The sequence below is a fragment of the Mus caroli genome, chromosome 2, assembly GCF_900094665.2.
Source record: "Mus caroli chromosome 2, CAROLI_EIJ_v1.1, whole genome shotgun sequence".
In the NCBI taxonomy this organism is placed as follows: domain Eukaryota; kingdom Metazoa; phylum Chordata; class Mammalia; order Rodentia; family Muridae; genus Mus; species Mus caroli.
In genome coordinates this window covers 84,581,097-84,596,382 of record NC_034571.1, presented here as the reverse complement: position 1 = coordinate 84,596,382, position 15,286 = coordinate 84,581,097, and the positions used below count along the sequence as shown (strand labels likewise).

The window sequence follows — 15,286 nt, the reverse complement described above, 5'->3', positions numbered from 1 at the left end:
GTAAGTGAAGAGGAAACATTTAGTAAAAATGTACCCCCCCCCATGACTGTTGAAATATAGCAGTCTGTTTCCCCATGCTGCTCAGAGCCCCTCTATGAATAAAAACCAAGCAGCTCTTCTTGCTATTGAGAATGATGCCATGGCTGTCCTCCTGCAGGCGAGGCACGTGCACACTTAGCTGGGACATTGCTAACTGCCCTCCAGGGTGCTGCTCATCTCACTGCCTCCTCTGATGTAGCTCTTACCACTTTCTCCTCACCACCATTGTCGTTGATTGTAAATGGTGGCACCCAGTGCTATGTGAGCCTGTTGATTTATAGAAGAAGCTCACGCCTGAAGAGGCTCACAGATCATTCCTAAAGTGTCCAATTTCTCCTTGCTTTCCCCTTCCTCCCCTTTCTATGAACTGGATGAATTCACACCTCCTTCAAGCCAGGTGAGGCGCACCATCCAGTTTGTGCTGAGAAGACTGTCAGCAGTGGTTTCTCTCGCACTTCGAGAATAAGGGCTCACCTTGTATTTTACTGCTCCTGGGCATTGCTCTTCAATCTTGAACTTAACCAAGTTCCACTCTCTTGCTGGTATTACAGTGAAAAACCACATGGCTTCCATTGGTTTGGAGTCTTGCATACTTGGCCTTGTACAGGGATATTCAGAGAGTTGAAACAATTTTGAAGGAAACTTTATGACCAGGGGCGATTAGGATTGAGGTGTCTTTATGTACTGATCTTGTCTGGATTGTCACGATGGCTCCATGATGACCAGATTGTCACGATGGCTCAATGATGACCAGATTGTCACGATGGCTCCATGATGACCCTTTGACGTTGGTATCCATGGTATATTAGAGTTAAGGTTGAGTTTAAGGGGCTCAAACCAAGTCACTCACCCAGTGGGTAGAATAGATTTTCATGGGCTGTTTTGCAAGACTCATTTTGCCTTGTAGATCTCTTTGTATTAGCTTATGTCAAGGTTTAAACTCACGTCCAACATGGCCACCCTCTTTTTGTTTTGTCTTCAGACAGAAGAACACACATTCATGCACAGGTGCATATATGTTTGGATGTATTTTGTTTCAGGGAAGTCAAAGAGACAAATGAAGAGAAATAAAATTAAGTCCCAACAAGGTGGGCTTTATTCTTACATTTATTACCTTGTTACATATAATTAATCTCTCTCTCTCTCTCTCTCTCTCTCTCTCTCTCTCTCTCTCTCCCTCCCTCCCTCCCTCCCTCCCTCCCTCCCTCCCTCCATTCTCTTCATTTAAATAGCACCGAATCATATATTTGACATTGAAGCTGTCGTCAGCCCAACTAGTGTGTTATTAACATGGAAGCACAATGACTCAGGCGCTTCAGAATGTAGAATAGAGAATAAGATGGAGAGCAAGATGTTTCCTGGTAAAAACCAGACATCATGTAACATCACAGGCTTAAGCCCAGGTACTTCGTATACATTCTCCATCATCTGTGCAACAACCAATGAGACCTTGAACAAAACTATCACAACAGGTAAGGGACAGGGTAAACAGGGTTGGTGGCTACAGCAGCAGAGGCATGGGGTGGTGAGGAAGGAGGTTTGGAGCCCTCAGGGCAGGACTCATGGAAAAGATCATATCAGACGCTGTGTATAAAAGAAATTATCTTGTCTCCATAAAGCCGAGGGCTGAAGGTGAAAACCGTGTGAAAGTTAAGTTTCTTCTAAGATCCCATAGTCCTGGATATCAGGTGACAGGACTAGAATCTGGAGAGCCTGAGTCTAGTCGCTAGAGATTGTGATACCCATACAGCCACCAAGATCCATCAAATTGTGTAGTTTATTGGTGTTAAATTCTTTAGTGATAAAGAAAAAGAGAGCGGGGATGTAGCTCAGTGGTATAGTGTTTGAGTAGTATGTGTGAGACCCTACTTCAACTCTTAGTGTTGTCAGCATCCCCACCCCCACCCTCCTACCCCCCACCCCCAGGGCTGGAGAGGTGGTTCAGTCTAAAAAGTGCTTGCTGTGCAAGTGTGAGAACCAGACTTTGGGTCCTCAGCACCAACATAGTAAGTACTGGGTAGGCATGGAGGCCTCCCCATAATCCCAGGTTAGCTACAAAACCAACCCACCCACAGTGACCTGATTTAGAATCTTTGTATCTGAAATATCTGATGTGAGAAGTCAAACCAACGACCAGTCATATGAGAGCTGGAGGCTGCCTTAGAGTTATTTATCCAGCTTCTTGGCTGCCAGCCCTCTGCAGGCCGCAGGCAGGGCTCTTCTCTGTGTGCAGCACCACCCCTGGTCTCCTCACTGCACACAGCCGCAGGCTGTATTCTTGAGCTAGTCTTCCTGCTTCCCCTGGTCTCCCTGTTCTTATCGCACAGAGGAAAGGGAGAGATGCTAGGCCCTGGTGGGAAGATTGTTGCGTGTCTGAGCCCAGCCTGGGCCACATAGTGAAACTAACTAAACAAGCAATAAAAACGCTGCAAAAACAAGCAAACAAACAAACAAACAAACCCGGAAGGAAGTGTATGTTCTTTCAGCTGAAATGTTTAAATTATGTCAGGCAAATAAGGTGATGGAAGGGCCTGGGCATGTCTTTTAAAACTTCTTTAAAGAAGAATTTCCAATCCCTTTTGGGATCAATCTTGAACAATAACACAGAATGTAAGCAGTTTGGGTTTTAAGGGTTCTTCCTTCTCGAGTCTTTGGATGGTGTTTGTCCTCTGCCTTTGTGATGTCATGGGGATGTTTGGACTCTGATATAAATGGCGTATATTTAGTGGGTCACTTAGGCAGTGGCCTAAGGAAAGATGGCTGCAGATGCTTTGCTCACTAATACCCATGGTGTGTTTTTGAAACAGAGCCCTGGCCAGTGTCTGATCTCCATGTCACTTCTGTGGGTGTGACACAGGCTCGTCTCACCTGGAGCAATGCAAATGGCACTGCCTCCTACCGGATGCTGATTGAAGACTTGACCACACATTCCTCAGTCAATATTTCAGGTCTGAAGCCAGGGACCAGTAATAGCTTCGCTTTCCCAGAATCAAATGAGACACAGGATGACTTCGCAGTTGCAAAGAATGTCTCGGGTGAGTTACAAAATTGTATATCAGGTTTTGATTTTTATCATTTACTGGTTTTAAACAGTACTATGCACTGTATTTGCATAATACATATGCATAATACATATAAATATGCAATGTATTTGTGTAGGGTTTTAGAATTGCTGGCAGGTTTTCCTCCTGAGGTGTTGTCTGATCTCATACCTTAATGAGGAAGAGCGCTCCTATTCTACAAGTGAACACAGTGCTCAGTGTGGTAGTTGGGCTTCAAACTTTTAGATTTGGAGTTCAGGAAGATAGATAGGCCTTTTCACTTTTCATCTCAGGTGAGCAGTAACAGGTGATAACCAGTGGTCAGCCAAATCAGTCACCCCCATTGAGGAGAGGGATCCTTGGTGGGCGAGCCCAGCAGATGTCTTCTGTGTTTTCTGTAGGAGTCATTTGTAGACTTTGTAGACTTTGCTGTGGATTCCTGGTAACTGTGAAATGAGGAAGAAGAAAGGCTAAATCCCTATTTTACACCAAGGAAACAAAGATACGAATTGGGTATTAGAATCAGAAACCAGGTGTTGAGTGCTCATAGTGAAAGATAATTTATGGTCCATGATAGATAGTGAAGCCTTCAAGAAATAGGCCACTCTCAACTCTTTATCCTGCTTTGGTCTGTGAGTCAGGCTGCTGTTCAGAGACCCTCCCAAACCCAATAGTTCAAGGAGAGATGGTCATGACTCTTCCTGTCTCACCCCCTGCCCTTTTTGCCACGGTTTGGAGTGTAGTCCTGGAAAAACACTGGAATGGACGTACGTTAGCAAAAGTAGGGTTGTGGAGCAATCTGAGGGAGACCATGGTGGGATGGCAGAAGATAACTTCCCAAAGAAAGGAGAATGGTCCAGAATATCAGAGTTCAAAGAAAACTACAAATTATCTGTGGTGTTTATAGAATAATAGTACAAAGTGAAGTATCTGGTTCTTTTCAGGGAACCGGATATTTCTCAGGAGGTGGTAGAGAACAGATATTTATGGAGTACCCTGTTGGATGTGTCATCCAATGGGATGGTGGTGGAAGGTGGGGGATGTACTCTGTGGTTAATTTCTTTGCCTCCTGTCTTTGAAGCAGATGTCAATGGTACCAAGAGAATCCCAGTGACCAACCTATCCCAACGACACAAGAATTCTCTTGCCTCTGTGGACCCACCCTCTGGCCAGGATCCCTCCCTCACAGAGATCTTGCTCACTGAGCTAAAGCCTGATACTCAGTACAATGCCACCATCTATTCTCAAGCAGCAAATGGCACCGAAGGACAGCCCAGGAACAAAGTGTTTAAAACAAGTAGGTTGGATTTTGTGAAATGGATTCAGCCTGAGTTTTATAACGTTTTATCTTTTGCAATCCTATATCTGAATTATTTATTGCTTAGCAGATAGTTCTGTTATTAAAAGGATCTTCTTGAGAGAGATTTTGGGTAGAGCCATTGCCCTGGGTTTCTATCTACTTCTGGGGCCATAGTTTATCTTTTATGAAGCTCTGTAAAGCATTGAGCGAAGGTGTAGATGTCAGGTGCCGCTTCACATCTGTCCTTGCTATCTGCAGATTAGCCGTCATGCTTGTGGTTTTGGCCTGCCCTTGAGGGCCACACTGAACTTTCTGTTGAGACCCTTGCTGACTTCCACTTTGCTGTCATTAGCTGTGATTCACGGGCACCCTCTGTGAGTTCAGGATTTGGAAGCTTTTGTGATTAGATCTGCTGATGGAATAAGATGTATGGTTTCTGTTTTTAGATGGAGGATTGGGATAAACATGCAGAAATGTCTGCACCTGGGTCCTTTGCGATCAGCTATGTAGCTTCGCACTTCTCAGTGAGGACTTGGTGTGTGTTTGCTTAGTGTGTCGTAGCAGAAAATAATTTGAAATACCATCTTAGGTCAACAGACTTGAGGGAGTGAGGGTCAAAGGTAGAGGAACAAGGACAGAAAACAAGCTGGCATCCAGGAAGTGCCAGGCCACCCTACATCTTTTGAAGTCCCCATGTAGGTGCTGTGTATCTGCTTGATGAATGGCTGTGCTGGGTAAGGGAGCAGGTGTGCCTTGACTCTCAAGCAGGTGACTAGCAGTTCCTACCACCGAGAATGTTGGGTACTGCTTGGGCAGCTTCACAGGCTTCATGGCTACTGTCTGCTGCTTACTCTATGGACATTACGAGGTGTCTTAGTCAGGGTTTCTATTCCTGTACAAAACATGACCATGAAGCAAGTTGGAGAGGAAAGGGTTTATTCAGCTTGCACTTACTTCCACATTGCTGTCCATCAGCAAAGAAAGTCAGGACTGGAGCTCATTCAGGGTAGGAACTTGGAGGCAGGAGCTGATGCAGAGGCCACGGAGGGGAGCTGCTTACTGGCTTGCTTCCCCTGGCTCCCTCAGCTTGCTTTCTTATAAAACCCAAGACTACCAGCCCAGGGATGGCACCACCCACAATGGTCTGGGCCCTCCCACCCTTGATCACTAGCTGGATTTCATGGAGGCATTTCTTCAAAGGAGGGTCCTTTCTCTGTGATAACTCCAGCTTGTGTCAAGTTGACACACAAAACCAGCCAGTATGTGAGGTGAAGCCTGATTTTAACATTCAGTCCCAAGGAGGGTCTCTTACAGGGAGGATCTGAAGTCTCTGGAGGATGATGTGTCTTGGATTAATGGAGATGGGGTGCAAGGGGAGTCAGGGAGGTCCCCATGTAGGTGCTGTGTATCTGCTTGATGAATCAGAAACACAGGTGACAGACTTAGGGTGTGAAAGCAGAGGGCAAGAGGAGAGGGGGAGGGTTTTTGAAAGATTTATGACTGTATAAAAAGCTCTTTTCTCCAAATATTTATAAAAGATAGCATCCCGAGGGCGACTGGGTAAGACTGTGTTCAGAAGAATGGCGTGTGAGCGGCAGTAGATGGCTTGACGCATCAAGAAGCCTCAGCCAGGATCCAGCCAGGAGGGCTACAGAAGGAAGCCCAGGTGTTGGAAAACGAGGACTAGAACCTCGGATAAGTGGATGCAGGGAAAGGACTTAGGGAACAGCTTGGAGATCCTGGTAGGTTCTGGAAGGTTTAGTGTGACTTCTAGAGAGTGTGGGAGTCTACATGTGTCTCTTGAGAGTAGCGGATGGGGAGGGGAGGAAGAAGAGGCATTGCCATTGGTTATAAGCCTGTAAGGAATGACTGACAGCTTCCCCTGGCATCCACGCTGAAGGAGAAGTGACTTGTGCCTTTCTTCTTTCCTCTTCTGGAAATGGTAACGTGCCAGTGAGAAGGGCAGAGGTTACCCTGGAGTGGCTGCTTGACCTCAGGATCCTCAGTGACCTTGTAACAATGGCTAGGACTCAGGACTAGGAAGACTGGCTGAAGAGACTGGGTTCCTGTAGGTGCTGTAACTGGCGGTAGGGAGTCCTACAGGAGAAGCGTGTATGAGAGGGTGGATAGGGTCCACATCTAGACCTTGTGTCTCTTACCATGCCAGCTGAGCTGGATCCGTCCCGAGGAGGGGGCATTTGCCTGCTTTGCTAAGAGGAGTCATGTGGTTGGGTTCTAGACACCTGCCTTTCAAAATCCATTGAGAAAAACTAAAGTTATGGTGGTTGTATTGTAGACTCTTGGTTTGGGTCATACACATCCTGGGTTAAATTGAAGTGTCCCAGGATTTGATAAATACAGAAGCTGTGTATTCATTATGTGGTGTTGTGTTTTGTACTATGTGTTTGTTAGTTTTGGCTGATGTGACAAATTACCGCAGATTTGACAGCTTATACAAAAAACATTTACAAACAAGTGTTTTTCACATTTGTAGGAGTTAGGAGTGTGAATCCAGGTGCTAGAGATGGTTAGTATCTGGTCGTGGGTCTCCTTCCTTATATCACAGTACAGATGAGTCGTCTTTGGGCCTCTTCATAATGACATGGATCCTACTCATGATGTTCCACTCACCTCATGATTAATCACCTCCATAAAGCCCTTTGAATACCATCAGCACAGCAGTTAGGATTTATATATCACTGATATGTGTGTGTGTGTATCTCATATAGCTTATATTTCACTCCTGCAGCATATTCATACACACACACACACACACACACACTTAAAATACACACAAATAAACACACAATCCCCATCTGGTATTTTTCAAGTGACTGATTGGGTGGGGCAGGGTTAAGGGAACTATTAGAGTATATTTCAAACCCAAATAAGTGGCTGGTGGAAAGCCACCTCCAGAGCTGAAGTAAGGGTGGAGATAGTTTTTCTGGAGCCCAGTGAAAGCAGAAGATGCAGGATGTCAGACCAACGAGTCCTGCTAGGCAGCCCTCACCATCTTTTCCATGCCACTCATTGGTGTAGAGTGCTCACAGGCCATGGGGAAGGCCCCCAGTGATGTCACAGGCAGAGCGCAGCCTCCTGGGACACAGGATGGGCAGAAGAAAGACAGGATGGGCTGGTAGAGTTGATAACTGAAGGATGTCCAGTGTTCTCACATGTTTTTCTATAAGGTTAGGGTGGATAACCCTGCCTTATAAGAAAGTGGCTTAGTGACTTTCCTAAGGTCTACCTGACTGGTAAAGCCCAGCCAGGTTAGAATCCAGTGTGCTCTCTGTTCAGGTGTGAGATCTTTAATTCATGATTTGATGCCTATGTTTGTTCTTGGGTGGATCTGTACTTGAGGGCTTTTCTGGCTTACCCTCAAGCCCCCAGGGCAGCACATGTGAAAGTGTGATTGCCTGCTCTGGAATCCAAGGCCTGCTCACAAACTGAACACAGAACATCTGTGAGGTGCAGTGGCCAGGCTGTCTTCACTGATGTCTGACTTTGGTCAGACTCACGCACATTTCTGGTCATGGTGAGCTGATGGTGAAGGTGACTGACTGATGAACCCTCCTCTCTCCTCTCTTCTCATTTGGACTTGACTGCTCTGATTGTCTTTCACTCCCTCTTGTGCCTTTAAAGATTCCACCCAGGTTTCTGACGTCCGAGCTATGAACATCAGTGCCTCAAGCATGACCCTGACCTGGAAAAGCAATTATGATGGGTCCCGTACTTCAATTGTCTACAAAATACACGTGGCTGGGGGGACCCACTCCGTCAACCAAACTGTCAATAAGACTGAGGCCATCATCCTTGGACTCAGCTCGAGCACCTTGTACAACATCACAGTTCATCCTTTCCTGGGTCAGACGGAGGGCACACCAGGCTTCCTCCAAGTGTACACTTGTAAGTTCGCTCCTTGCTATTTGATCAGCTTTGCTTTTCTGCTGTCGTGGTAAACTTTGTGATCAAAGGAAATTGGTGGAAGAAGCAGTTTATGCCAGCCTACACTTCCAGGTGGCAAGCAGTCTTATCACTTAGGGTAGTCAGGGTAGGGGCTGAAGCAGAAGCCGGGGAGGAACATGGCCTATTGGCTAGCTTCCTGGCTCCTACTCAGATAGTCTTCTTAAACAACCCAGGCCCACCTGCCTAGATGCAATAAGCCCACAGGGGTCTGTATGCCATTTCAATCATCATTCAAGACCTTTTTTCTCAAAGACATGGCCATAGGCCAGTCCAACCTGGCAGTTATAGAGATGTGGCTTCTTTTTCCCTTTAGGTTGTTATCAACGTAATAACAAAATCAAAACCAAAAAAAAAACCAAAAAACCAAAAACAAAAAACCAAAATCTAACCAGCACACAGTGGCTCAACTTTCTTGTGGTCTGCTATGTGCCAAGAATAGATACAAGGCAAGGGAGCTCTGTTCTGTCCTGAAGGAGTGCCTAGCATTGCACATGGTTCCACAGGGGCCCCTCAGGGTGTGTGACGTAATGAGAGCCGTCATTGGTTGACCCTAATCACATGCTCAGTGACTTGTGATGGGCTGCTTTTGCACTGTGTCATTGAGTGCTAGGACATCCTTGTGATGTAGTTGGCGTTCGCCTTACTTTATGGACGTGGAGACCATGCGTGAGGTGATGTGTGATGGAGATGAGATTAGACCTTTAGGAGGCTGAGTAACATGTTCAGGATAAAGCCATCAGCCATGGCCAGCACTCTGTCCTAGAGCCTGGGGATTCTTACCGCTGTCACTGCCTGTGGGTAATTGGCCTGGTGTCTATACTTTGGTGGTCAAGGGCTCTTTCTTAGCCAGCCTTTGAAGGGTCTTATATTGCAGTTGATTCTCCGGAGAATGTGTGTCCGTGATTATGAGGGTTGGCCATCCTGCTCTCTGGAGACAGACTTTATTGTTTTTGAGATGAGCTTTCTCTGTGCATCTCAGGCTGGTCTCCAACTCGGGATGCCCTTGTCTGAGCTGCTCAAGTGTTGGTGCTGTGGGCAGGCCGCTGCTGCACCCTGCCTGGGAATGCAGATTCTTTACCTACCCTTACTCACTGTCTTCCACAGCCCCCGGTCAGGTCTCTGACTTCCGAGTGACGAATGTCAGCACAAGGGCAATTGGTTTGGCTTGGAGGAGCAATGACTCCAAGTCCTTTGAGATTTTCATCAAGCAGGACGGAGGTGAGAAGCTTCGAAATGTTTCGACGGGAAACCAGAGCTATATGGTTGAAGATTTAAAGCCTGGAACCAGTTACCGTTTTGAGATAATTCCACGAGGACCAGACGGGACGGAAGGGCCGTCCAGTACAGTGAAGGGGAGCACTGGTAAGCGTCTGGACACGGAGGTTTCTTATAGGGAGCCAGCGTAATTCATAGATGTCTCATTTTATGACTATTATTTTTCTTTTTATGAAAAAGAATCTTAAAAACATTTCATGGCTGTGGTGCATATCAACAATTACAAAAATAAAGTCAAGCAAAAAAAAATCACATGTAAAGTTAGTAATTATTGCAAACGCTATAGGTACGGAGGTCAAGGGCTTTGGGGAGTGGTTCTTTCCTTCCACCCTGGGCTCTGGGAATTGAACTTAGGTCCTCATGCTTGGCAGGCACTTGTGTGGCAGGCAGGTGCTTTTACTCAACGGAGCCACCTCGACAGGTCCCACCCAGGTTTGTTGAGAGGGTCTCATGTCACTCTCTTAACTTACTATGCGACTGAGGTTGGCCTTGAACTCTGCCTCTCAGGTGCTGAGATTAGAGTCACATGCTACCATAGCCAGCTCCCTGATACTGTTTTACGATGCAGATGCACATCTATATTTACCCTTTACAAACCTGGTTGTCTTGGTTCCTGTGTGGTTTTATAATCTGCTTTCTTCTCACCTGTTTATTCTGAGTATCTTACCCTGTCAAGTATGAGTCATTTTATTTTTATCTTTTTATTTTCTTATTTGCTTTTGAAACAAGGCTTCACTGTATAGCTCTGGCTGCCCTTTGTGGACCCAGCTGGCTTTTCACAGAAATCAGCCTGCTTTTGCTTCCCAAAGTGTTAGATCAAAGGCATGTGCTAACATGTCTGGCACTGTTTATTTTATGGGATAATTTAAAGTCAGCCTTGTATTTGTGTGCAGTTTCCTATGAGTAGTTTCCTAGGAATGGGTAGCAAGAAGGGTTGGAGTAAAGCCCCGGAAACGTACAGTTACTGTCCACTAACAAACAGCTGTCGTCACAGCTTGGGACACAGTTGAACAGCATTAAAGGCAGTCTTGATAAAGGGAAACAAATACCTTCTGATCATACTTTGGCTATCTGTCAGAAAGAATTGAAAGCAGGGTCTCAAGTAGCTCTTTGTATACCAGTGTTCATTCACAGCAGCCCAAAGGTAGAAACCACTCAATACCCATTGTCACACACATGGACAAAATAGGGCTTTATCTACAGTCTACACAATAGAGTTTTATTTTGCCATATGGAGTGAAATCTTTAAGTATGTTATAATGTAAGTATCTTGTAAATCAATGAAGTGAAATAAGTCACACACAGTATTTTACAAAGTGGAATAAGTCACACATACAGAAAGAACATTTAATTTATTATTATTTTTTTATTTGTTAGAATTTTCTTTTTTTTTTAATTATGTGTTTTCCTCAATTACATTTCCAATGCTATCCCAAAAGTCCCCCATACCCTCCCCTCCACTTCCCTACCCACCCATTCCCATTTTTTTGGCCCTNTATTTTGTGTTACTTTTTTTTTCTTTTTTTTTATTAGGTATTTTCCTCATTTACATTTCCAATGCTATCCCAAAAGTCCCCCATACCCTCCCCCCAACCCCCTACCCACCCACTCCCACTTTTTCGCCCTGGCGTTTCCCTGTACTGGGGCATATAATGTTTGCAAGTCCAATGGGCCTCTCTTTCCAGTGATGGCCGACTAGGCCATCTTCTGATACATATGCAGCTAGAGACACGAGCTCCGGGGTACTGGTTAGTTCATCATGTTGTTGTTATTATTATTTTTAATGACAAGGCCTCACTATGTAGCCCAGGCTGGCCTGGAAGGCATTATATAGAACAGCTTGTCTCAGATTTGCCTTCCACATGCTGGGGTTAAAGGTGAGTGTCACCACACTTCCAAAGACAAGTCCTTACACTTCCATTTATGCAAAGTGCCTAGACTAGGCAAGGCCGCAGAGACAGAGCGGGACTCGTGGGGAGGGAATAGGAAGGTAGTGTTAAATAGGTACAGATTTTATGTTGAAAAATGATGAAAACATTTTGAATGTGATAATGGTAATGTTTATGCAATGCTATGGGTATATTTAGTACTGGCAAAATGCACATTGACAGATGGTTAATGATAAATAGTATGTTGTGTGTATTTACCACACTAAAGGGAAAGGGAACATATGCTCTTAGCTGTTCTCATCTGATTGAATTCCTTTCCTGCCTGTGTCCACAGCTACACCTCTTGTTTACATCATTGTTATAATTACATGACTAATTTTATTTTATTCTTGAAGGTTTTGCTCTGTGTATGTAATGCCCTTGCCCATAGTTAGCATGACCTTCCTGCTAACTATGCTAGGTGTGCATTAAACTCAACTTCAAATACATTCTTTGTTGAGATACAGTGCAGGTATAAAAAGTGTACCCTTTCTCAGTACATAGCTTCATGGATTGTTGTAGGTCAAATGCATCAGGATCCCAGTTCAGGGTAAGAAATAGAGTGTAGGGCTGGCGACATAGATAGCAGTTAAGAGCGCTGAATGATCTCACGGAGGAAGACCTGGGTTTGATTTCTTCTGTCTTTCCTGCTCAAAACCATCCAGGACGCTGTTTGGCCTTTGTGAACTCACTGGAGAGTTTGTTTTTTTTTTTTTGAGGCAGGTTTACTTTGTAGCCCAGGCTGGCCCTGATCTCTAGTGCATGGTCTCTGACCTCATTGGAAAGCTGGATAACAAAGAGTTGGTTCTTTTGACAAAGACTTTGATTAAATGCTTTTCTTTCTTTTCTCTGACTAGACCCCAGTGCCGTGACTGACATCCGGGTGGTCAACATTAGCACCACTGAAATGCAGTTGGAGTGGCAGAATACGGACGATGCTTCTGGATACACTTACCATTTAGTTCTAGAGTCTAAAAGTGGCTCCAGCATCAGGACCAACAGTTCTCAGAAGTGGACCACAGTAGGGAACCTCACCCCAGGCACCTTATACAATGTCACAATCTTTCCAGAAGTGGACCGGATCCAGGGAATCTCCAACTCCATTACCCAGTACACACGTGAGTCTTGTGGGAGATGAGGCAGGCAGAGGGGCTGCTTCCTGCCTCTCCCTTGGAGGAGATACAGTCACTGATGGGGAGAGGCTGGGCTATGCCTCTGGGTTACAGAGTGGGGAGTGCTTTACTAGAAACATCAGCCTCAGTAAAGGCTCTTCTGTATGGATAGGACTGAGTGCAGGAGCTATGTGAACACAGCTGCTCTTTGTAAGCAGAAAGTAGCATCATAGGAGAATGGAGAGTGTTGGAGAGCCTGCTGTTCACTCTTCAGAAACATAAAGAGAGTTGCTGTCCTTGCTGGCGCCAAAGATCCCCTCAGATGAAGATGTCTTCTGTGACAGTGACTGAGGTGTTTCCCCAGGCTTCAGATGGACGGACGGTGGAACTGTTAGCCTATACTATGCTTGACCCTCTTTAGTAGTCAGATTCCAAAAGGAGGTTGGACATTATAGTGCACTATTTCTCTGTATGAGTTAATATATGGGACGGCATATGATAAAATTTTAACAGAAGCACTCTCTCTGTATGAGGTAACATATTAGAATATATATGATAAAATTAAACATTAAAAGAAGCCTAGACATTTTAAATTCTTTTCAGACTTAATTTTCTGAATGTCTTTTCGGGAAATCATCTTTTGAAGTGGTACATATTAATTGTATTAATTCTTTTTTGAAAAAAAAAATCAGGCAGCTTTTGGATATAGTAAATAAAAGAGGCCTATAATTCAAAGTGGTTCATTCTTGTTCATTCTTTACTTTTAAACCAAGGGCCCAGCAGTGTGTCCCACATTGAAGTAAACACCACCACCACCGTGGCAGCCATCCGATGGAAGAACGAGGACGCAGCCTCTGCTTTCTATACCTACTCCGTCCTTATCTTGAAGACTGGAGATGGCAGCAATGTAACCAGCAACTTCACAAAAGTCCCTTCTATTCTAATCCCCGAGTTAATCCCTGGCGTCTCTTACACAGTGAAGATCTTTACACAAGTTGGGAATGATACAGCATCACTGGTACCTGGTTGGAAGCGGTTCTGTATGGGTGAGCAGTCCTGTGTTCTTCCCTTTGCGGCACTCACATGCAGGAATCTTCCCAGCCTGTAGCTTACTGTACCTGCAGGGCAACTGTGGACATGGAGAACTCCAGCCCAGCCTGGCGGCTCATTAATGTTGACGCCGTCACCCTTGCTTCACCAAGAATGCGTTTATTGAGCACGTGCTTCGTTAAAGAGGCCCCTGCACTTCTAGAACTTTTAGTCTGCTGAACAAAACGGATAAGAGATAAAAGTAGGCAAGTAGATAGGTGGTGATTATGGCTAAGAGGACAGAAAAGAGAAAAAAAAGAGCCAAGGAAGGGAGAAATGGTATTATTCTTGTCTAGGGCGTGATATGAGGATGCGCCATGGAAAGGATACATGTAAAGGTGACTGAGTATGGATCTGAGGGCATGAAGAGCCAACTTCATGAGCATCACAGGGTTTTGACCTAACACTGCTTTGGAGAATTTATTGGAGGCCAGGGACGGGAGTGGATCTGCCTGAGCTTGATAGCGAGGGGCAGGAGGCATTAGAGCTCGATGCTTGGCCTCTTCTGATCGTCCCCATGATGTGGTTAATGATCTGTGGCTTTCAGTACTGTTGCTCAGTCAGACTGCATCCTGCTGGTCGGCTTGCTTACTTTGTTGCTTCAGTGGGGTTGCTGGGACCTCTGTTCTGCAAGAGAAAAACCTACATGAGCCTGCACGGCTAGCTGGAACAGGAGCTGGGAGCTAAAGGTGACTTCTCTAGAAGAGCAGCCAGTGCTCTACCTGCTAAGTCTCTAGCTCCTCTTCCCAGAATCTTGCTTGGTGACTGACACCCAAGTGGCATTTAATCCTCAGACAGTCCCGCACTGAGCCCCCGGGCAATAAGGTGACTGATGCAAGATCGTGTGGTCTGATATTGCTTTATTTAGTGAAGCTGAGCATCTTCCTTCCTCCACACCCAGGCTTTCTCCTCACGTGTTGGGCCAGGTTGTCTGCTTCCCTTGAGCCTCATCTTGCCCTGTTCTTTGCTTTGCAGAACCTGAACCAGTGGCCTCCTTCCACTGTGAAGTGGTCCCTAAGGAGCCAGCATTGGTTCTCAAGTGGGCCTGCCCCTTTGGCATGTACACAGGCTTCGAGCTGGGGGTCAGGAGTGATTCCTGGGACAATATGACACGCCTAGAGAACTGCACTTCGGATGATGACACAGAGTGCAGGACAGAAGTCACCTATTTGAATTTTTCTACCTCGTACAACATCAGCATCGCCACCCTGTCATGTGGGAAGATGGCACTTCCCGCCCAGAACACCTGCATCACTGGCATCACAGGTGGGCCTGTGGCCAGGAGCTGGCTACCCCTCGAGCAGCTGGCTCAGCATCGTGCAAGCATAGCCGGAGAGTTCTTTTAGGGTGCTTACTTTCCTTTAAAGTATTTTTATCAGCAGACTGCTTACCTCATTCTGCAGCAATCTAGCTTAAAACTGCAGAGTACAAGAGATGTGTTTCACATCCTGAGCAGTTGTGAGAAACACTTGCTTCCCTCTCCTCTCCTCTCCTCTCCTCTCCTCTCTCTCTCTCTCTCTCTCTCTCTCTCTCTCT

The 15,286-nt window shown here is 45.6% G+C and overlaps 1 protein-coding gene across 4 annotated transcripts in view; it reads left to right on the top strand.

Moving 5' to 3' along the window:
• Nucleotides 1–15,286, top strand: part of Ptprj (protein tyrosine phosphatase receptor type J) — a 146,257-nt gene that overhangs the window by 109,147 nt on the left and 21,824 nt on the right. For 3 of the 4 annotated variants that reach the window (XM_029472499.1, XM_029472513.1, XM_021183032.2), the window contains exons 3-10: nt 1,272–1,511; nt 2,847–3,074; nt 4,162–4,377; nt 8,023–8,286; nt 9,451–9,708; nt 12,407–12,667; nt 13,435–13,707; nt 14,726–15,016. In XM_029472499.1, the coding sequence (XP_029328359.1) occupies nt 1,272–1,511; nt 2,847–3,074; nt 4,162–4,377; nt 8,023–8,286; nt 9,451–9,708; nt 12,407–12,667; nt 13,435–13,707; nt 14,726–15,016 (2,031 nt within the window). The remainder of the gene's footprint in view (nt 1–1,271; nt 1,512–2,846; nt 3,075–4,161; nt 4,378–8,022; nt 8,287–9,450; nt 9,709–12,406; nt 12,668–13,434; nt 13,708–14,725; nt 15,017–15,286) is intronic. The other variant, XM_029472508.1, reaches the window with a different exon arrangement.